Genomic DNA, 23,436 nt, shown 5'->3' on the forward strand with positions numbered 1-23,436 from the left:
GTGGGGGAACTGGGGACCCCGCTGCTGGAGGGGTGGGCGAGGTAGAGGGGCGCAAAGGTGCGGTTGCGACGTCCCATCACGGTGGTATTGTTGGAAGGGATCGTTGGCGCGCTGCCGGCGGTGTGCAGGGATGGGGGTGAGGCGGTGCGGTTTTCCACCCTGATGTCCTGGCTGTTTTTTGGAGCGTTTAGAGTGTCGGAGTTGTTGGGCACGAGGGGGGTGCGGGGGTGTTGTGGGAGGAGGTGGAGTTGCAAGCACGGGAGGTGGCGGTGCGTCTGCGTCGCTCAAAAACGGACCAACAGGGAGTCGGAACTTGCGTGGTGCTGGGTCCAGGCGGACGGGAAGGTGTGTGTTCCGCGGCGTGGGGAAGGAGGCTGATGGCGAGCCGGTGCGAGGAGGGGGGAGGTGTTTGGTCGGAGTGGGGGTGACGGAGTGACGGCGGCTCAGGCGTTGGAGGTTCTGCGGCACGCCCTGCGGTACATGGGTGAGGACCCCCTAGCTTTCGGGACACATTCCTTCCGGATCGGGGCGGCGACGGAGGCAGCACGTAGAGGTTGGGGGAAGGAGGAGATACAGAGGCTGGGAAGGTGGAAGTCGGATTCTTACCGGACGTACGTGAGGCGGATGGGGTGTCATTACTTTGATTTCCGACTTTTGATATGTGCCTCTTTACAGGTGCTATGGCGGGGCCGGAGGTGGCTGTTTTGAATGTGTATATTGTGGGACACTCATTTGTCAAGAGGGCAGAACAGGCGGAGTGGGAAAGACATCGTACACTCAATTTGGGATTGGATGCAGGACTGCATCGTTGTCACTGGAGGGGAAAAGGGGGTAGGCGTTGGCATGAGTTGTTGCCTTTGTTGAATACAGTAAGTCAGGGGGGGGTGTGCCTGGATGTAGTGGTGATTCATCTGGGTGAAAACGACTTGGTGCAGTGCAAGGGGCTGGCATTGGTCAAACAAATGAAGAGGGACCTGAGGGAAATCAAACAGCAATGGGCGGGCTGTCAAGTGATCTGGACTGAGTTTATCCCCAGGCGGGTGTGGAGGGGAGCTGAGCGCCCAAGAGCTATAGACAGGGCTCGGAGGAAGATTAATCGGGAGATGAGGGATTTCTGTGCCAAAGAAGGGGTGGGGAGAATGGAACATCCGGAGTTGTGCTATGGAGCGGTGTATTTTTTCAGGGAAGATGGGGTCCACCTCTCCAGGTATGGAATGGAATTGTACATAGTGCAGTTGAAGGAGGCGCTGGATGGAGCTTTGGGGGTGCTCAGGTATCCCAAGAAACACAGTTGATGGACAGAATGTAGAACAATGTCATACATTCTCCCAAGTACAAGGATCTGGGCCTAAATCCATCGTTTTTTTGCACTCCACACCACCCTGGGTTAGACACTGGCTATATGCAAATCAGCTCTGACCCTGTGCCTCATGGGAACAGTCCAGCCCGAACTACCAAGCCATGTCTTTCCCAGACCGGAATCAAGCATCCAAGGACCGGTTTCTGGCTATCAGCCTTCATCAGCCTGGATAGCTTGACTCCAGTGGTGTGGAGAGCCTGGGACTCACGTCTGAGCATCCCCGGCCCACTCGGGGTGAAATTGCAAAAAACACAGTTGATGGACAGAATGTAGAACAATGTCATACATTCACCCCAGTACAAGGATCTGGGCCTAAATCCATCGTTTGTTTGCACTCCACACCACCCTGGGTTAGACACTGGCTATATGCAAATCAGCTCTGACCCTGTGCCTCATGGGAACAGTCCAGTCCGAACTACCAAGCCATGTCTTTCCCAGACCGGAATCAAGCATCCAAGGACCGGTTTCTGGCTATCAGCCTTCATCAGCCTGGATAGCTTGACTCCAGTGATGGGAAGAGCCTGGGACTCACGTCTGAGCATACCCAGCCCACTCGGGGTGAAATTGCAAAAAACACAGTTGATGGACAGAATGTAGAACAATGTCATACATTCACCCCAGTACAAGGATCTGGGCCTAAATCCGTCGTTTTTTTGCACTCCACACCACCCTGGGTTAGACACTGGCTATATGCAAATCAGCTCTGACCCTGTGCCTCATGGGAACAGTCCAGTCCGAACTACCAAGCCATGTCTTTCCCAGACCGGAATCAAGCATCCAAGGACCGGTTTCTGGCTATCAGCCTTCATCAGCCTGGATAGCTTGACTCCAGTGGTGTGGAGAGCCTGGGACTCACGTCTGAGCATCCCCAGCCCACTCGGGGTGAAATTGCAAAAAACACAGGGTGGTGTGGAGTGCAAAAAAACGATGGATTTAGGCCCAGATCCTTGTACTGGGGTGAATGTATGACATTGTTCTACATTCTGTCCATCAACTGTGTGTTTTGCAATTTCACCCCGAGTGGGCTGGGGATGCTCAGACGTGAGTCCCAGGCTCTCCACACCACTGGAGTCATGCTATCCAGGCTGATGAAGGCTGATAGCCAGAAACCGGTCCTTGGATGCTTGATTCCGGTCTGGGAAAGACATGGCTTGGTAGTTCGGACTGGACTGTTCCCATGAGGCACAGGGTCAGAGCTGATTTGCATATAGCCAGTGTCTAACCCAGGGTGGTGTGGAGTGCAAAAAAACGATGGATTTAGCCCCAGATCCTTGTACTGGGGTGAATGTATGACATTGTTCTACATTCTGTCCATCAACTGTGTTTTTTGCAATTTCACCCCGAGTGGGCTGGAGATGCTCAGACGTGAGTCCCAGGCTCTCCACACCACTGGAGTCATGCTATCCAGGCTGATGAAGGCTGATAGCCAGAAACCGGTCCTTGGATGCTTGATTCCGGTCTGGGAAAGACATGGCTTGGTAGTTCGGACTGGACTGTTCCCATGAGGCACAGGGTCAGAGCTGATTTGCATATAGCCAGTGTCTAACCCAGGGTGGTGTGGAGTGCAAAAAAACGATGGATTTAGGCCCAGATCCTTGTACTGGGGTGAATGTATGACATTGTTCTACATTCTGTCCATCAACTGTGTTTTTTGCAGGTATCCCAAGAGGCAGGAGTCCTAAGGGGGGGGTCGAAAGTCGTAAGCGACTTCCGAGTGGAGTTTTCCTAAGAAGAAAGGGGGGTATTCGCAGGAGGCCTGGGGCTGTATTGGCAGTTGGGGGGCTGAGGGCAGTGAGGTCACTGAGGTCATTGCAGTCGGTGGGTAGGGGATAGGTTGCTGAGCGGATGTGGATATTTCGTTGCAATGTTGGGGATACTTTTAGGGGTGGGGGGCTGTCAGGCAGTTGTTATTCGTGCTCTGGCAGGGACATTCGAATAGCAGAGCTGGTACGGCCAGATGCTGGGAAGACCCACCAAAGTTTGAAAGTCTCACAAGAGAAAAGGAAGGGCTTACTATAACCACTGTGGCCACTTGTAAAGGCAGACAACTGGAAAAATCAAATCCTGAAAGGACTGGGTTGGCCAGAAAATGGTAGGATCGAACTATACAAATGCAGATAACAAAATCCGTACACAGAATAGAAACAATTCCCGGAATATTAGAAAGTAAGTAGTGTCACCATCTGTTAGAAGAGAAAAATAGAAGAAGGGCTACATGAGCAATGACAGTGTATATGTTCTGAGAAAGTCATCAGTGAAGTCAGCCTTTACAGCCCAAACAAGCAGTTGAGGAAATATTAGCTTTCAGTCTTTAAAAAAAGTCAACGATACTGAAAAGGTAGCAATTCGGAGGCAGTTTTAGGTAGTTTCACCCTTTTCTTCAGCATTTCTCCACTTTTTGGTGCACGTACGAATAAATGCATAAAGGATTTCCATTAAAGGACATGCTGTCTCGACGGGAAGATCTCAATGGTAACTATTTACAGCACTTTACTCAAAATGGAGGCATCTTAAAACGACTTTCAAGAATACATACACTACAGTGACTCATGACTAAGTCAGTTGCAAAAGAAAAGGCAGTGGTACAGGTATAAAAACACTGCTACCCAGACATCTTTTACCACAAAATGTTGTTATACTACATTTTTAGTACATGATGCACTGTATTAACTGGTGGCTTCACACACTAAGTACCAAGACAAATTCACAAGTTTTTTTTAGAAACCCGATGCAAACAAACAAGCACTGGCAAAGCACATAGGTCTGATATTGAATGAAGCCGTTTTTGCTTTGTCGGTGCTCGGTTTTTTATGGGTTTAGAAAACTATTTTTGGGAAATCTGTTGGACAAACCCCCCACCCCGAAAAAAACTTTTGCTAACCGCAAACATTTCGGGTCTGAAAAAGAAACCATTGCAATATTAGTCCTAAGCACTGATGGGAACTACTTTGTGTGTGGATGTGCTCAGTGCCAAAGGTCATGCTGACACGCACACGGACGTTGACCAGTGGCTGAAGTGGACTGACCCATTGGACTGACCCATTGCCCAAGCTGTGTGCAGAGGATTCCCGGAAGAAAAATATGAATGACACAAAAAACAGACCAACGTATGAAGAGGGCTGGCTCAAGGCCCCTAAAACGGTTATATATAATTTCAGTAAAATCACAATGTCTTGGCTAACGCATGACCTAAAAAGAAAATTCAACAAGTCGATGCAGCCTCGGTTAGAGAAAGCTCAACCACCTACTGTGTACATGCATGACCAACAGAATGTGAAGGAAACTAATGAATACCCTCAAATAAATATGAAAGCACGCCTACATGCACATGTGAATGCTTTCCGGGATTTAAAGCTTACCTTCTCTTACTATATGCAACATAGGTCCTGCAGGCCAAAGTGGAAGCGTCCAGGGAGAAAGAAAAAAAAAACAGTTTGGTCTCATTACATTCAGAAATGTACTCCAACATCAACTGTATTAAGATCAATTTCTTGCCAACTCAATTGCACCCCCGGAAACATGCTTCAGAAACCAATAGAAGCACTACATGAGGACCATTCTTGTGAAATTGGCACAATGATTATTTCTGATTCACCAGAATCCGTATACTTTGAATAGAGCAGACTGTTTATGCAATACTAATCAACAGGGCCCCCTTACAGGGTTACACGTGAAAATGGTAGCTGAATGTTGCACTGCTTTCTATAATATGAACTAAATGAAGAATCCAAGCAGCAATCTGCTTTTGGTACACTGGATTACCTTCCCCGAATGTAACTAAGATATAATGGGTCTTTATGGACACAAATTCTACCTAGAAACTATGCTGGGTGATTTGTTTAGTAAACAGTGGAGCAATTGATAAGAACTAGGAATCAGGGGCCAGATGTACAGCGGTTTTTAGCGTTCGCTAACGGGTTTTAGACCCGTTTGTGAGGACGCTAATAACCTTGGGCCCATGTACAAAACCAATTTTGTGACTCAATAAATCAATTAGCGACTCGCAAAATAGGTTTTGCGACTCGCTATTAGGAAGAGGTGTTCCCTTCCTAATAGCTACTCATGAGCCATGTATTAATGTTTTGTGACCACAATTGTGGTCGCATAACACTCTCAAATTACCACCTACTTCAAGTCCCCAGGGGGACTTGAAGTAGGGAACCCTTCCCCTTTGCAAATGCATGCTAAAATATTTGTTTAAGGCAGGCAGTGGTCCTAGGGAACACTGCATGCCCTTCAAAAATGAAACAAAAACATGTTTTTTTTTCAATGCATCTAGTTTTCCTTTAAGCAACACGGGCTGCATTAAAAAAAAAAAAAACTGCTTTATTTAAAAGCAGTCCCAGACATGGGGGTCTGCTGAGGCCAGCAGGCCACCATCCCTGGGAGGGCCAGCCATTCCCAATGGGGTCGCAAAATGAGAGTGCCTCATTAATATTAATAACCCTCGCATTTTCCGACCCGATTGGGAATCGCAATCAATGTCTCTGACAATGTTGTACATAGTATATTGCGACTCGCAATCGAGCTCAAATTGTTAGTCGCAATTTACTATGGTCGTACATCTGGCTCCAGGGTCTGAGCAGAGCAGGTAGACAGTCCAGCAGCATTTAACACTTAAATGACCTTCAATGTAAAAATCCAGATTTTTTTCATGCATGTCACATGCGGATATGCCCTTCGTTGGTCGAACACAGCATGCACAGAGAAAACATGCATTGGCAAAGCCAATAGGTTATGCCAAAGCTAGAGCTTCTGGCTTTGCCAATGTATTTTAGTCATGTTGTACACCAGCGTGGCTGCTGTTCAGCATATCTAAAAGTTAGTGGCGTAGAGGAAAGTGGGGTGGAGTGTAATTCAGCAGAGGGGCGTAGAGTGAAGCAGAGTGGAGCTGTGCAAAGCAGAGGCAAGTGAACGGCAGATGGGAGGCGCGCGAAAGGCGGGGCAAGAGGCGCGCAGGCAAGGGCACGCGGGGCAGAGGCGCGCGAAGGGCGGGGCAGAGGCGCGCGAAGGGCGGGGTGGCCCATAGGAATGAATGTCAAATACCGATTCGGTAATTGGGGGAACATTGATGGGTGGCAGGGTGTCAAGGACACCCTGTTGCACCCCTCAATTGTGCATGGGTGCACATGTTGCAGACATACATGCCCTTAGGGCATGTATGTCTGCAACATGTGCACTGTTTAAAAAGCAAAAGAAATGCTTTTTAAAGGGTTTTCATTATTTACCACCAACTTCTAGTTGGTGGTAAATAACGAATTCTTAAACCCCTGTAGCACTACATGTCAAAATACAGATTCGGTAATTTTACCGATTCGGTATTTTACTGATTCGGTAAAATTACCGAATCTGTATTTTTACATGCCCCTACATCCCAAACTCCAAATACCAGTCGGTAACGGCCGAAATCGGCAGTTACCGACCGGTATTTGCCTTCCTACATCTGGCCCTAAGCCTCCACGATGGATGGAGTGATGGATTGAGATAATCTGAAGAATCCACCTTTTAGCCCATATACGCCCACTCAAAAATCACATGCATTGACTAAGCAAAAGGGTTTGGCATTGGTAAGCTGGTGCACTGGTTAGTCTTTTTTATTGCAAGCCCAAAGGTAGTTTATACATACAAGGATGAATTAAAAAAATATAAAAGGAATAAAAGAATGCAAAGAAAAAAACATTGGCAAAGTAAAGTACTGACCCACCAGCCCAACAACGAAATGACAATTAAAACAGACCAATGGATGAAGTAAGCCGACCCAAAGATTCTCTTTGTATGTACATATGTACGCATTACTTTTTAAACAGCATACAATTTTCATCTATAGTAAATTGCAGTACGAAATAAGATTAATGGTAGATTATACACCAGCAGTTCATACAAAAGAAAGTTCTCCCATACATTCAACACGAGACACCACGATGATATCGAAGTCAAGCTTCCGAATAGAATAGGTAACTTGAGAACCCCGTGATCTCCGCTTACTTTGGTTGTACTAAAAAATAGACTCCAACGCTGTCCAAATAACAGTCAGAGCACGGAGTCTCCAAGGGGACAGATTCCGGCTCTCCAAACCCTAGCTCCAAGGCAGTTGAAAAATATCAAAGGCCGCAATTATCCAATGGTGTTATCACATTCATCCAAAGAAACTCAAATACTGGTGTGCACAATTATGTCCCTGTCCTTTAGGGAGCAGACAGTTTGGAAGCTTCATACCATCACACGGTCACATTTTAAGATCAGCGTGTGATTTACAGATAGCACGGTTGAATTCCGGTAGGAGAGACTTCGTGTTTCATCCTTTCGTGATCAATACAATAAATATCCGTTTCGACTCTGTAATAATGTTTGCATAGAAAACTGTTGTATGTACCACCCTTTGTAGAGAGTGTTCTTTTAGTAACAGCTTATTTTTATCAGTGCCACTTGAATCATGGAGCAGATGAGAATCAAATTTATGAGACAGGGTTGACTATATTATGCATTCAGAAAACACAAATTATGCGGAGCCATGCAGCACATTTAGCAGCAATATTACATCACTTTTCATATTTTTACACATGCCAGCACTGCCTAGGAATTGGCTTTACCTACTTAGTACTAGTTTAACCGTTAAGTACAACAATAGACAATTTAAAAGAAAGTGATCTCCCACTGAGGAGCAACACGACTGGCAGGCTTTTAGTAACTTTTAGCCTGCTCGAGTTGGAAGGAAAAATGTTTTTGCAAAAATCTACAAATTATGCAAAAGATGATGGATTATGTGGCAAGTGAGGTAAATCCATTAAAATGCAGAAAACGCAGTGGATGTTGGATCGCATAATTTCATGGGCCACGATTACAATTCTACTTAAAAAAGGCTTTTGAGATACTGCACGCCAGCAGCCATGGCTTCAAACTCTGCAACTGGTTCTATATCACAGTGTCACTTATGTAATTGGGGTGGCAACGCATCTTACTGGCCGGATGCATGACTCAGTACATCTAAACTTTACTTTCACCTCGAAGCCAATGGCAAAACTTCTGTAACAGACTACTTGATCTTCACCCGCAACTTCTACCAGTTCTTTGAAAGGAAACTGGTTTCATATAACTGTTCTGGAGAGCTTTGTAAAGAGATGGGGACCTTAAGTGTAGTATTACTGCCCAGGACTACTAGATCCGAGGCGGATCAAGACGTTACTGGAACCCCTTAGGCTCCCAAAGTTGCTCCGGGAGGACACAGAAGCTTTCAAACTTATACTAGGGAGCAAGTGACGGCTGCTAACTGCACTTGGTCTACTAGAAAGACATCTGCAGGGGATGGATTCCTCTCTAAGTTCCTTTAAGTGTATGCTGAGGCAAGACAGAGAAACATTACCAGGTACTATGAGAGAGCCTCTCAAAAACCCAGAAGAGCATGGCTCTTACAACTATATCTATATTGAGTGTAGACATAAAATTTCTCAGAAAGATATTAGCCAATAAGTTACTCCAGAGGGTTGAGGCCCTGGTCCATGAGGACCAACGCAGCTTTATTCCAGGCCAAAATATCCTCCTGAGCATCAGATGCCCTAGCAATGTTATAGCCTTGATAAAGAAGTCACCTGGAAACCTACGCCCTAGTGTTACATATTGATAAGGTATTTGATCGCCTCTGCTTTGTGAGATGGGATTTGAAGGGAATTGTCTGAAATGCTGGAGCTCCTACATAAAGATCTAGTCACCAGAGTCAGGTAGGGTAGTAATAGGATGTCACGTGGGTGGAAAGGGGCCTGGACATGGGTGTCCATTATTACCTTTGCTTTTCACAATAGCAATAGAATCACTGGTGATATGACTGCAACAGGAAATGCAACCCTGTGGAATGCGGGTGGGCAATGTGGTTTCCCTATACACATATATCGTTGTGGTGTACTTGGCATGACCACTAGAGTCCGTCGAAAAATCGTCGGCAGGTTTATAGGACTTAACAGCAGTGTCAGGGTTATGGGTTAACAAACAAAAGACTCTGCCATACCCCTTAGCAGGCCTGAGGGAAAAATCACAACCAGAACTGCCTGACCTGGGGTTACAGTGGGAATGGACAAAGTTCCGATACCTGGGAATATGGGTGGCCTGCAATGTTCTATTGCATCATGCACATAATCTGGGAAGGTTCTTGAAGGGGCCAAGAAGCTTCATAAATATATATCAGGGAGAATATATAGAAACATACACACACATATATATCGACACACATACATATATCAATACATATAGATACACACAAATATCCACACTGTGGGGACAGACTTGGTCCTCATAGCATCGGTTAACCTTGATGGACGAACACTATCTTTGTGAGGACCATTCAAAGTAGTGTGTTTAGATACTTTCGAGTCAGTGTCTCAAAGAAACAAAAGTGCAGTTAGACTTGCTTTGGTGAGCTTTATATAAGCAGAGAACCATAAACGTATTGCATCCAATAGATTAAAACACATAAGATACATCCAGCAAGTCGCTTATAGACAATACACATCAAAAGTTTAGGTAAAATCATGGCCCAAAAAAAAAATGCAGTTACATTCCTTGTTAAACTCCTTTTTCCTTATGTTGCCAGAGCTAGATATGCAATCATTACCATTTCGTTTGAGGTGGTATTAACCTGTTGATGCTGGTTTGAAACTAATTAAAACATTTTTTTTTTTTAAACGTCATTGGGGAACAGTGCTCTTAGTCTGATTTTCAAAGCCCTCAGTAGGAAACCTGAGACAGCAAACACTATTTGTTCCTTCGTGTCACTTTTCATTGTTCGGAAAGTCTCCCAGTAGGGTCTGTCTCCCTAAATGCTTTGTGAGTGCCCCCTCATTAGTATATCTCACTATCGCAGTCGTCGGGACGAGGAGTGATAATAGATGGACAATTGAAGGGTCCACTCCAAGGGAAATCAAAATGTCCCATAACTCAGTCCGGTTGACTTGGTCAAACGCTGATGTGAGGTCCATAAATGCGAAATACAGTATCGCCGGTTGTGTCAGGGTATATGTAGCAGTCACAAGATAAAGATTAACACATTGATCTGTGGTTGACATGCCTTCACAGAAACCAAATTGGATGTCCGATAAAATCTGGTTGTCTATGGACCTAACAGATAGTCTAGATAAAAGAACCCGACCCAAGACCTTTACAGCAGCGTCAATAAGGGAGATCGGGTGATACGATTGCAGGTTGTTCTTATCCCCTTTTTTATAGATTGAGATCATTATAGAGGTGGACCAAGAGGGCAACATCCCCTTTAAGGCCACCGCATTTAGGACTTGGGTGAATAGGGGAGCCCAGACCTCGATGTTATCACGTAACAGACTGGGGGTATTCCGTAAGGGCCTGTGGTCTTATTTAATTAATTAGCTCTATACTTGAATATACCTCGTCCAGCGAGAAACTAATTAGGATTACAGCTGGGCTGGGCGGTATATCTACCCTTGGCTCCTCCAGGGTGCCTAAGGAATAAATCTTTTCAAAATGAGACCCACTGGTCTGGGGTGTCATGATGGCACATGGAGGGTCAAGCTGATTCGGTAAAGCAGGGGCTGTTAATGATCGTCCAGAATAGGGCTGAATCCCTGAACTCACCTGCTTTCGCTAGGTCCTCCCATGCCTGTTTTTGTAACTAGTGCCTTCGTAGTTTCACCGACTCTTTATAAAGACGCCAGAACTGAATTACTCTATCCTTCATCCGGGGTCCTACTTGAAAATTGCCATTAACCTCCTCATTGCTTGTGAACACTTGCGGTCAAACCATAAGTGGGGAGCTTGAACATGCCTCACTGACTGTCGTTAGGGCTCCTAAGACCACCTGGGCAATAGAGGTAAAAGAGCTTAGGATGTCCTCACTTGAGGTATAGGGGTCTAACCAAAGGGCTCTCTCAGGCCAACAAGAGAAGAAAAGGCTGTGATTAAAGGTCTTAGTATCTATGCATGACCATCATAGGCGCCTTACCTGATCCATGGGGATTGGGGGTGCCTGGGAATTACATGGGGCCCCTTTATGGGTACCCCCCCGTGTTAGTGTCAGGGGATTAAGGCCACTAAATGGGTTGTGTTGTATGGTCAAAAAAGGCCCAGTCCCGCACCCAGGGAGGCAGACACATAAATAAAGTCTATGACAGTGGCAGATCCCCTACCTTTATAGGATGGGGTATATGTGAAATGGGTGTGTACTAGGTTGCGAGTAAATAAAAGAATATTTAACTTATCCCCTTCCATGGTGGTTTCCATGTGCAGGTCCTCTGTGAGCAGGCATTGCTGTGCGATAGAAGAGTTCTTTACAAAAGATGAAGACAGATGACAATTAAAATCCCCCACTAAAATAAGGTTGATATTCCCAAGACCCTCACCCTTTAGGGAGTGTAGCACAATATTTAGGGCATTAATGTTAGACGACCAGCCCTTACCCATCATGTTATAGAAGTTGATTATACCAAGTGGGGGTTCTCTCCCTATACATAGTTTTATGCCCTGGAGCACCAAGGAATCCCACTTAAAGGTCTGCATCTCATTGGATAACTACTATTCCACAAATATGATAAGACCCCCACTAGCACTTCCCATGATGGAATCTTGTGCAGGGCAAAAAATGAGTCTTATACCCTTCCTAGAATAAGTTATTCTGTGTTTCCCAGGTTTCCTGTAGGCATATACTTTTAAATGATCTAATATATGAAAGCCAACTATCATCGGAAACCTTGGCGGACAAACCGGCCACATTCCAGGAGATAAGATTAATTTCTCCTTATTTTTTTGGGGGGGGGATATAAGGCCTCGTTTGATGCACAAGATAAGTTTTAGTGATTACCTCGAGTGGAAGATCTAATAATATCCTTGGTCGGCAGTGAAGCAGATGGAGCACTGACTACTTCTAAACCCTGACATAAGGGACCTTTTTGAGGGGGGTTGGGGCTGAGCATGTGTTGCCTCTCATTCACAAAGTCAATCCAACTCATTCAGGTCCTCTAAAGGGGCATATGAGTTTCTTAGTTGCACGTGCCGCCCCAAACCTCCTTGGGTAAACCTTCCCCTCCTACAAAGTTAGTCATTCTGGATGCACAGTGACAGAGTATAGAAAAAACCTAATGGGAGTAGTTTGATACATGTATCTGCGAGGTATTTTTTTTTAGACACCCCAAAAAGGATTTTCAATGCTAACTCTGGTTGGCGTGCAGAAATGATGATACAATCTCCATTAAACACTTTTCCGCGTTGGATCCATCCAAGTCAGCCACCTCGCCATCAAAATATCATGATAATCCCTTTCAGAAGACCCAGAGAACTGCACTAACCAGTGTGAGATTTTATTATTAAATTGGTTGATAGTTTCCTCTTTATGGGCAGCTAAGGCTGAAACCCCCGACAGGACCACAGTATAAGGAGCGCATGATGGAGGAAGGTCAAATCACTGGGAGCTGAACAACCTTAGGGTATTGACACCCCCCAGGTGGTTGGGGGGTGTCCAGGGCCGGACTGAGAACTGAAACCGGCCCTGGCAAACAGCTCGGCTGCCCCCCCCCCCCCGGTGGGGAGGAGGGGGTGCAGCAGAGCTGTTTGCTGGGGCCAGATTTGGCCGATTTTGTTACAGTGGCCCAATATTGACGGCTCCGGTAACAAAAAAGCACCCCCAGGGCCCTAAAACCGCCCCCACCCTGGCAGCCAACCGGGGAAACGCCTGGTGCCTGCTACAGCCAGTCCGGCCCTGGGGGTGCCTGTCCTGTTTGGCGGTTGAGATGCATGCATAGCAGAGGACAACCCCCCTCCCTCCAAACATGATCTGATGGGCCCTTGTGTTACATGTTGGACCAACACACCCGTTTACGCATTGACATGCGGAGTGCCGCCGCTACTCCAGAGATTACCAGAGGATAGAGGGTTAGATTATGGGCCGCACAAAGACAAGTGGTCGAATTGGGGCAAAAGAAGTTAAAACCGTGTCCAAGCCGCGTGCCAAGTCCCTAGATGCCATCTCCAGCTTGTCCAATCTGATTAGGGTCGGTGATAAAAAGGTTAATGAGAGTCTCCTTAATACTCTGTGGTGCTGGTGCCAACTGGTTCAACAGTTCTCCTGCACTGGGCCCTGATGTAACAGTCGCCAGTTCCTTCTGTGTGACTGTGGTAGTTTCCTTTGCCCTCTTGACCTTCCTTTGTCGCTTTGGAGCTGGGGATCTCGCCACATCGACCGGTGGAATAAACCGAGATGTGGTGGACACCAATTGCAAATATATCGCTATGCTGTTTGTTCTGGCCAAGCGCTGTGTGGCGATCCAGTGGGGCCGCAGCCCAGCGCCTCAACTCAAGCACTGTTTTTCAGATGCGGCACACTGCCAGACACACTTCAGCGAATACTGGGACTTGATGTCCGCGGCTAACAGACCACTGGACATATGTGGCCCCTTCATCACCTATCTACTCCGAACAGCTAATCCTGAGGAGCCCTCTGAAATGAAATACCAGCATTTGTAAAGCGCACAGCTACCTCCAGAGAGGTGTCCCGGCGCTGGGGCCCATCAGGAAGATTAAGCAAGCTACTGCCCACAGTCACAAGGTGCTGGGCTAATTAATCTGCCGTCGGCGATCGAACCGGGAGTCCTGTGCTCCGGAGTCAGCCGCCCTGGCAGCTGCACCAATCAGCTAACCCTGATACCCCGACTACAAACATTGTCCTGACAGATCCAATCCCATAATGTTCCACTAGTCACTTGCACACAGAACGCACACATCGTTCACACCTCCACTCACCTGCCCAATTGCTACGTTCACTGTCTGCCTATATTCCGCTGTAGTCATCCACACATGCTATGTAATGATGTCAAGCTATACAAATGAATGCATAACTGTATCATGCCTTAAGTTCAATAAAGGTGTTTAGAAAAATCAACAAAAAAAATACCAGTGGTGGGGTTGATGTGAGACAGTCCAAAGCTTCCTAAATCGACAGAAAGCAGAGTTCAGCCCAGTCTATCTCCTTGTTGATAGCGTCCACGGCTTTTGCCAAGAAAGTATCGATAGTGAGGTGCGTCTGCCCAAGGGGGTCACGGGTTGTGCCATCCTTTCCCGATTTCGGTAAGTCAAACAGTATATGAGGCAAGAGGTCCAGATGGTAAAGGCAACAGACAGAGGGCTAAAGCAACGTTGATATGCTCGGTTCGTAGAGCACAACATCCCAAGGTATCTCGCCCACTAAAGTAAAATTCTTAATGGTGGTCCTCCCAACCCGCTTCTGCCCTTCAATTTGGCGATGTTAGTAGAAGCTATACCAGGATCCAAACCATGGACACTCGAGGGACATACCAATGACAGGTGAGCACAGGAGATGCTGTTCTTGACCAGGCACACACTGGTGGGGACGTGGGGGTGTTATGGGCGCTCTCACCAATTATCGTTAATTAATTGCCCCTCCCACACGATAAAATATGTCGGCTGAGACAGTCCAAATGGCCCTGAGGCCGATAATCCCACCAAGGCTGTAGAAAATCTGGTACCACAGGCAACAAAAGAAGCCCCTAAGGGCCACTCACGAGCTCAAAAGACTTTGCAATTTCAACTCCACGATTCTGTGACCCCATAATAGGGCAAACAGGGATGGCCAAGCCCGGCCTCGTGCGGTCTATGACGGGCTAAGACGGGCCCAGCCTTCGCTCGCGCATGCCCGTGCGCGTCCTGCACTGCAGGACACCTCAGCGAAATTTATGGCACTCTTGCGCCGCCTTCTCCACATCAGAGCCCCGTCACACCAGGGGCAGGGCAAGAAAACACCAGGCTCGTTGGAGGCACAGGAGTAATTTGTGTACATTTTCGGAGAAAGAAACTACTACCTACAAAAGATTGGTGAAAAACCACAAATGTGTGATTTTGTATGCGTTTAGAACATCTGAAAGGACGCTAATCCTAAAACGTCAACTGACCCACCCACCCTAAAGCTACATTTACATGAGTGGAACATTTTCCACCGTCGTAATTACACCTCAATTACCAATTTCCACAAATCTAGACTGCTTGGATGTTGATATGTCATTAACAATCCCAAAGAGATTTTTATGCACCTAGGCACAGATTAGGTGCCCCAAAAGGGATTTATAATTAGGCCTAATGACAAATGCACTACATATTATTCACATTAATTGTTTTAAAATCAACAAGGTTTCTAAACGCAGGGGGTTGCTTCCATCAAAAAGGTTGTTTCCTTTTTGACTCCAAATAAATGGAAAATTCTTATAATACCGTACATTTATCCACAAACAGAATTAACCTATTAAAAGAAAACTCACATATTAAGAAGGCGAAGTAATTAGCAGGTTTCCTTTTAGAACTTGTAAGCAGAATTACCGCTAGGTAATATAAACTCTCTGCTAATTTAGTCTCTCGAGCCTGTCCCCTGAGGCTTGTCAATGGACTTTCAAGCATTCCATACAGTATCACCCAACTGCACTTTTATCTACTGAATGGGGATGATAAAAAGGACTGCTCATACCAAGACAGAAATTCGTCCTTATTGACTTGAAGACTTGAATATATAAAAGCGAAAATGGGGAGACCGCCGTAAACAAGAAGGGGGCCATTAAAGTTGGCAATCCTTTCTTTCACCGTCCTATTTTTAATGAGGAGTGAATCCTGCAATATCAATCTATTGGGGAGAGGGGTTTGCCTAACGGCTAGGGCGCTCGACCTCGGACCTGGGGATCTGGGTTCGAGTCTCGGTAACGACGCCAACAACCTTCTGTGATTCTGGGCAAATCACTTAATCTCCCCGTGCCTAAAATGAACGTGTCCTCATGTAACGTAACTGGTGCTATGTAAAGCGCTCTGATACCTGGTTCGGGTCTAGTTCGCGCTATATAAAACTGCAAAAAAAAATGCGCGGAATATTTATTGTAGTTATAGCAGCTACAATCCGTTCCAGATGTGGCAGCCAAAAAAACAGACTTTCAACTCATACAGCTATTTTAAAAGTAAAGGACATTTGGAGACAAAGATTCTGATACAATGCATAGTCCACGCGGTGCATTAAAAGAGGGGGGCATTTCATCTAGCCATGTTTACAGCCTGGAGGAAGTTAATATGATAACCCTGTTAATGGACGTGGAACGCAGCAGCCACCAGATAGGCTCTGGCAGAAGTGCCCTTAGAAAAAGAGAAGCCAATTTGATTAAAAGGAATAAAAGGGAATAAAACTGTCCAATGCTTTTTCACTCGTTTCTCGTGCAGAATCTGTCCCCAGGCAGAGTCTAAAACCATGAGAAAAAACATATTTCAAAGCAATTTGGTTTCCTTTTCATGGCTTACTAGCCTTCGAGCAAACAATCCTTAATGGAGTTTAAGCATTCAGGGCTTTTTCTTGTTTTAAATTCATTTTAATTTTAGTGTTCGATAGAACTCCATATTCTTCTACTCACCACACAGAGAAAGAGTAATGTTCTATGTGCAAATGTTTGGCATGAGAAAGGAATCAGTCTGCTATTCTAAAATTAAGTTTGACGTCTAGAATAGCAAATTAATGAAAGAAAGGGTTCGACGAGGGCGGGGGAGGATTAGGATTGTGTGTGGTGTTTTTTGTGTGGGGGCTGTATGTGTGTCTGTGAGCAAAAGAAGGTGTGTGTATCGGCGAGAGAGAGGTCTCACGCATAAGCGAGGAAAAACCCCTAAGTGAAATGAAGCACATATTTAGTTAAAATTCTGTGGTATGTTCATTGTGCGCAGAATAACCCTGGCAAGAGAGTTTATCTAGTAAGTCAATCAAAAGTTTCTATAAAACAAACACCGAAAACCCTGTCACTAATCAACAAATTTACTTTCGCCTTCATTCTTCTTCAGCTACAAGAAAAAGCCGATAGCAATCTGACCTCAGAAAAAACTATCCCATGTTTTACAGAATACACCGTTGGTTGCAAGACAACACTTTTCTCAATTATACAAATGTATTCGTTTTCCCTGCTATCTAACATGTTATGACCCATGGGGAATTCTGGTGTCTGAGTAACAGGGCCCTTTTAAATTAATATTGTCCCAGCCAGCAATATATACAAAAGATAACAGGAGGTTATACCCCCATTTTACTGGGCAAATTACTGTTGGCAGTTTGTGTCCAGTGTAAGTTGTCTGCTACAATCAGATACTCTGATTAAACAAATAACAGGCAGAACAACCGTTTAAAGGGTCGAGTCACGCTTCTGCCTAAGGTTGAAAATGCTTTTATTTTGCGACAACCTCGCTATTTTAATTTAATGTGCATTCCATCAAATAGAATGCTTAGGATAACTTCTTGTCACGCCAAATCCATGCATTTATATATAGGACTCGTCTGTGTCACAGAGTTGGTATAAATGTACAAAAGCAAACCCAAGTTAAGAAAAGGCGTTATGTTAACGCAATAAATAGTCTAGGTTAGGTACATGTATTACGTCAGAAAGCTCACAAAGCACACGTGACTTTGTTTTTACCATTCAAGCATTATTTTTACCAAATGGGGTTCTTTTCTACCTTTTGTACCCATCATGGTCTGTCCCTCTGATTGGAAAGTTTTCCTAGAGCCCTACAGTTGTATGCTTAAGAAGTCACCGTCGAAGTCCCTGCTCCTGGAGATTGATTGCAGCCCTCCAGGGACCAAGCCAACCAGGCTTTCAGTATTTTCCAACGAAGAACCACTAAATAAAGCTATGTACTTCAGATTTACATTTGTAGGGTGTTGAAGCTAATTTCACATTTTCCTCTTCTCCGTGTCAGCCACTAATTTGGACTTCCTTTGCTCTTAATATGAGCAACATCGCATGAAAAAGGAGGCTCTTCTACTTACATTGTTCAATTTCCAATTAATTATAAATGTTGCATTTCTTTCGAGAGAGTGTACACAAAACTTCCGAGGCTATATAAATCTGAGCATTTCACTACAGGAACAACTTACTTGGGAAAAAAACTGTAGTTTGGATCTTTAAATAAAACAAAGATAATACTGCCGCTTGTAACATCTATATTATATCATAAAGAACATCGTGCCACCTCTTTCATCAGATTTATCTGCATGTTACATCTGAAAAATGATCCTTGCTGTGATATCATTAGACACTTGGGCTATTCATCACCCTGAAAGTGGTGCAATGAGTTCAGTCGCAGCTGCTCCTGGCCAATGGGAGGGGGGAGGGGGAGGCGGGGGGAGGGGCTGGCAGGGGTGTTAAAAAAACTAAATCACTTACCTGCAGTCATGGCTGCTGCCGCGAAACAGTAGTGGAGCTGGGATGGGGGAAGGAGGGCAGGGGTGGTTCGGCGCTCCGATGGGGAAAGGGGGCCTGGGCATGTTCATGCCCAGGCCATGCCCAGGCGGTAATGCAGCCTGGGTGGAGAACATTCATGCACACTTAGGCGGGTGCCACCTCTCCTCCCCCTGCTGCCCAGCCTAGCCCCACCCCACAAAACTGCCTCAGCACAGAAAAATAAAATAACATTGAGTTATCATTTTATTTTTCCTTGTTGCCGTGCTGAAAGGCAGTGGGGCAACGATCCTCCACCTTAGCGGAGGAGCCCCCCTTGATTGAGTTGCTTTAGCTGAAGGAAACAAATGTATTGTAACTTGAAAACACCTTTAAGATACGTTCTAGCCATGTTGTTTACCTAGTCTTCAGTGAACTGAATAGCATCCATCTGTTTTCAAACAGATGCTCTGGGCCCACACTCATACGGTCAGACTATAGGAAGCCAAGAAGTCGGGCGTTATCAGAAGAGGTTGTTGTCATCGCCCACGAAATTGACTGAACAATCTGGTGTTGAAGGTCTATATCACCTCTAGAAAAATGCTTTCGAGGATTAAATGTATGCCTATTTTGATTAATGATAGAAACAGAAATATTTCTGCTAATGGATAGGCCTTGGTTTTAAAGGATCCCCCGAGACTCAAGGTAGGAGAAAGACACGTTGGGCAGTCTTCAGTTAGATAGCAAAGGACAAGCAAGTACCCATGAACAGAGACATATCGAAATTAGTTTAATAATTTTGGTAAATGTTTATTGGTGAGACCCACTATCAATCAGAAGTTAGCTAAACTGGCAAAGGAAGTTTAAACCAAAAACCTCTGGTAGTTCACTTGTGAGGAATGGATTGGTACGCAGACAACTAGAGTATATTCCCCTATATTAGATAATGCCATCCTAGAGCACAGTATTAAGGATCGAAGCAAAAAATGCAGCCATGAAATGATCTATGCTTACAAAGTGGTTTACTAGTTACAGGACTAGAACTGGACAGTGACCTGCTTTGTTTTGTACAATTACATGTTCTCTTTAGAAAAACACTCATTGATGTTGTTCGGGGGGGGGGGGGGGGTGGGGGGAATGCCAAAAGGAGATTAAGAGACACCTTCATTTTCTCCTGTTAGTGAGCCAACACTGTCCAAAAAAGTGCACCTTCTAACCCATTGATGCTGTAAATCCACTAGTTAAGGGCTCCCATTAGAGGCAATAAAGATTCCCCAGAAGTGCCAGGTAACTACTATAGACAGTGGAACTACAGTGAGTGGGGCACAACTCACCTGGAAAGCGGGTGTGAGAACTGCCCTCCTCAAGTTCACCTAAATGTCAGCCAGGTCACTAATCCACTGCTAGAAAATGCAGAGGGACCTGACAATGAATGTGCTCCAATTTCTGTTAGCAGTCACTCCCTTAAGATTTAACCCTCTGTTCCTTAATAAGTCATGCTTAGGTTTGGCATCCTTAGAACGGACTTGCTCCTTATCACGAACATACGGCCCAAGGAGTAACTGCAGGTGCAAGCTGTGCCCTCTATGCTTATGCACCTTGTGAAGGTGGGGCACATAACTTGGATGTCTCGGGGACTCTGAGCCTCCCTCACACCTCCAATGACTTAGCAAGGACTATTCTCCTGCAGTCGAGCCCTTTGATTCCCTCAGATCTAATACGGTCTCATGTCAAACACGTCCACTCCCAATTGAAACAAGCATTTGCAATGCGATAGATCTCGCATTTGGAAAGTTTGAGCTATTGGTATTGTAAATGACAAATGTTTTATTTATGTGTTGGTTTTGAAAATAGCTCAATTAATAGCTTTGTCATTTACAATGCCAATAGTTTTAACTTTCGCAAATGTGACACCGATAGCATTTGTAATGCAATATGTGATGTATTTACGTGACTTAGATGTATTGATATTACAAATAACAATGGCTTTTAATTTTTTTTAAATAACTAATACCTACATAAAAGTTATTGTAATTTATAATGGCAATAGCTTAACTTTTGTAAATAACGTTTGTGAAGATTATGTTCAGTGTATTTTATTGTGACGAAAATCCAAGAACAGGAACATATTTGAACCAGTTGTTGTTTAATGGTTGCACAGATTGATGCAGTGGTGGCGCTGATTGATGTGGTGGCGACGAGTGATGCTGTGGCGTTCAGTGATGCTGTGGTAGCGCATAGTGATGTTGCGGTGCCCCTGAGTGATGCTGTGGTGGTGCGGAGTGATGCTGTGGTGATGCGATAGATAGAGTGAGGGCGATAGAGTGAGGATGATAGATAGATAGATAGATAGATAGATAGATAGATAGATAGATAGATAGATAGATAGAGTGAGGGCGATAGATAAATATGTGAGGGCGATAGTGAAAGTAAGAAATAATTAGTTCTGGCTTGATGGCAAAGAATCAAAAAAGAAATAACACCTTACTATATTCTGCCAGGTCCTCCATCACAGAAGCTTTTTAGACAAAATAGTCTCGCATGCATTCCAGTGAAAGCACTTTATAGAAGGTGAAATAATACATCAGACAGCCAATCGTATGAGCTCAAAGAGTAATACTCCTGTTGGTGGAGCTAAAGCCTACTCTACGTATATTTTAAAGAATTTGCAACAATATGGTCTGCAGATGGCTAAGCAATTGAGCAAGACCTACAAAAATAAATAAAAATATATCTGCATTTATTCTCAGGCTCTCCAACAACCAATTTTCAATTTCTACACTACTACTACTACAAGTAGTAGTGATTTTGTTATTCGATACATCCTGTACCTTTAAGCATTTGTTCTGTATTATTTCGGGTGTACCATTGGGGGACATGAGCGTACTTACAGTACCAAAATAACATGGAAAACCGACAATATTTTAAAGAAGAAAGACTCATGTATGCCTGATAACATGTGGAAAATACAGCACTTTCTGAAAGTGGTAATCCCTACAGCCGAAAAAGGGCAGTGGGCGCTTCCAATCTCACACCACAGGACACGTATGTGAGAGAAAGACTCTGGAATCTCCTGTGAAGAGCCATTTACACCAATTCTTTTAGTATTTCCGGCTCGGTGTTTCTTCTGTTGAAGAGGATTTGTTGTACATGCTCTGAATACTCCACTGCATAAAGGCATCCTTGGAGTTACCCATTTACATTGTTTACATAATGAGGTCATAGGGTGGGTAGGTTCATGTTGCTAGGGTATGCTGTTGGACTGACTGGTAGGCTTTACAGAAGAGCCACATGGTGTTTCTTTTGCAGAAGAACAAGTGACTGTTTTAAAGATAGTTGAGACTGTGGGGTCCAGGTGCTGTCTCGAAAGATCCCAGAATGTATCTGTGCTGGGGGACTACTGCTGCCTCGAGGAACAAGTCAAAGGCATAGATTATGAACCACGTAGGCGGCTATGCAAAGAATAAGAGAAAAGGCCGATGCTTGCGAACGTACGGACCTTACCGTGAAAAGGTTAGAAGGAAAAGCTGAAGCTAAGCAACGTACGGACCTTTTAGTGCAAAACAGTAGGAGGAAGAGCTGATGTGGGGGAATAACAATTTCTAAGATGCGTAATGTCAGATTAATTATGTGGGGTTACACAGTGCTCTCTGTGGCCTCATCTGCCCAGGAGGTCAAGGTATCACTCTTCCCCTTTGTCAGAGCATGTTGCTTGGATAAGAGTGTCTGTGCTCGTAACGCATGTCACTTCCAATTATGGGAGTTCACTGTATAATTGAAGTGAAATAGAGGGAGTAAGAGCGAGAAGCAGACAGGCGGAGGAAGAAGAGAGGCACCAAGAGTATGGAGGAATAAGGGCAGCAGGGAGATGAGCGCAGAAAGGATGGAGCGAACAGGATGGAGCCGTCATCGGGGAGGGTAGAGCCTTCTGGAAGCCGAGGTGGTAGAAAGGAGTGCAAGGAGAACAGACAGGCAGGGTGAAGAGGTGGGAGAAAAGACGGGTGGCAAATGGTGATCAATTTTGCGGCCGCTTTGATGTGCTCAGTGGCCGCGCGGCTCACTGAGAACATCAAAGCAGCCGCGAAAGTGCTCCCAAAGGCTGCAGGCTGACAAATGGTGTGTGCACCTGGCGCACATGCACTGTACCCGATCCGCCTGCAGACTTTGGGAGTACTTTTGAAAGCCCCCTAACTTAATATCTAGCCAAACCATTGATAACGCAATGGCTTAGAGACCTAAAAAGATATGCACAGTGTTCATCAACAAACCTTACACCAACTAAATAAGCAGCGGCTTGGACAGCATCAAAGACTCGCTTTGCAATCCCCACACTGCTCTCATGCTAATAGAAGCAGCGCAGGGATTGGCCAAAGTGGGCTGGCTTGATGCTCTGCTCAGGACAAGGAGTCTGTGCTGTTTCTCCAACCTGGCTGCTCAATACAGCTGGGTTGGAGAAACTTAAGTGCCCATGTGTGTTTGGCCGGCCTAGGATGGCCGGCCAAACACACATGAGCACTTAGATGTGCACAAACCATCCTCCTTCGTCCTCCACCCTTCAATGGCCCCAGTCCGCCCCTACCTAAACACGCTGGCTCAGCCAGCAGGTGAAAAATAAAACTATGACAAAATACTGTTTTATTTTTCACCTGCTGGCTCTGAACCAGTGGGTGACAGTCCTCTGGTTCTAACTTACAGGGGCTGCTCCTCCGCAATGGCAATTAGCTCATCAACTCTTACATCACTCTTCCATACTGGAGAAAATGCATAGCGGACTCCCATGCCTCCAAACATGTAGCTTGCTGGGTGGTCAGCAAACAGGGTACCTGCTGCAGGCCTGGAACACTCATTCACAGTGAGGCATGCCTTTGGGCAAGGGATGTTAAA

General features: G+C 45.3%; 1 protein-coding gene across 14 annotated transcripts in view; it reads right to left on the minus strand.

The window, feature by feature from the left end:
• The window catches only part of PTPRK (protein tyrosine phosphatase receptor type K), a 1,613,435-nt gene that overhangs the window by 1,325,613 nt on the left and 264,386 nt on the right, over window positions 1-23,436 (minus strand). For 8 of the 14 annotated variants that reach the window (XM_078648912.1, XM_078648914.1, XM_078648908.1 and 5 more), the window contains exon 2: window positions 4,720-4,746. The exons of the other annotated variants lie outside the window; for them this stretch is intronic. In XM_078648912.1, the coding sequence (XP_078505038.1) occupies window positions 4,720-4,746 (27 nt within the window). The remainder of the gene's footprint in view (window positions 1-4,719; window positions 4,747-23,436) is intronic. 14 annotated transcript variants of the gene reach the window in all.

This window comes from Lissotriton helveticus, chromosome 6, assembly GCF_964261635.1.
Source record: "Lissotriton helveticus chromosome 6, aLisHel1.1, whole genome shotgun sequence".
Classification (NCBI taxonomy): domain Eukaryota; kingdom Metazoa; phylum Chordata; class Amphibia; order Caudata; family Salamandridae; genus Lissotriton; species Lissotriton helveticus.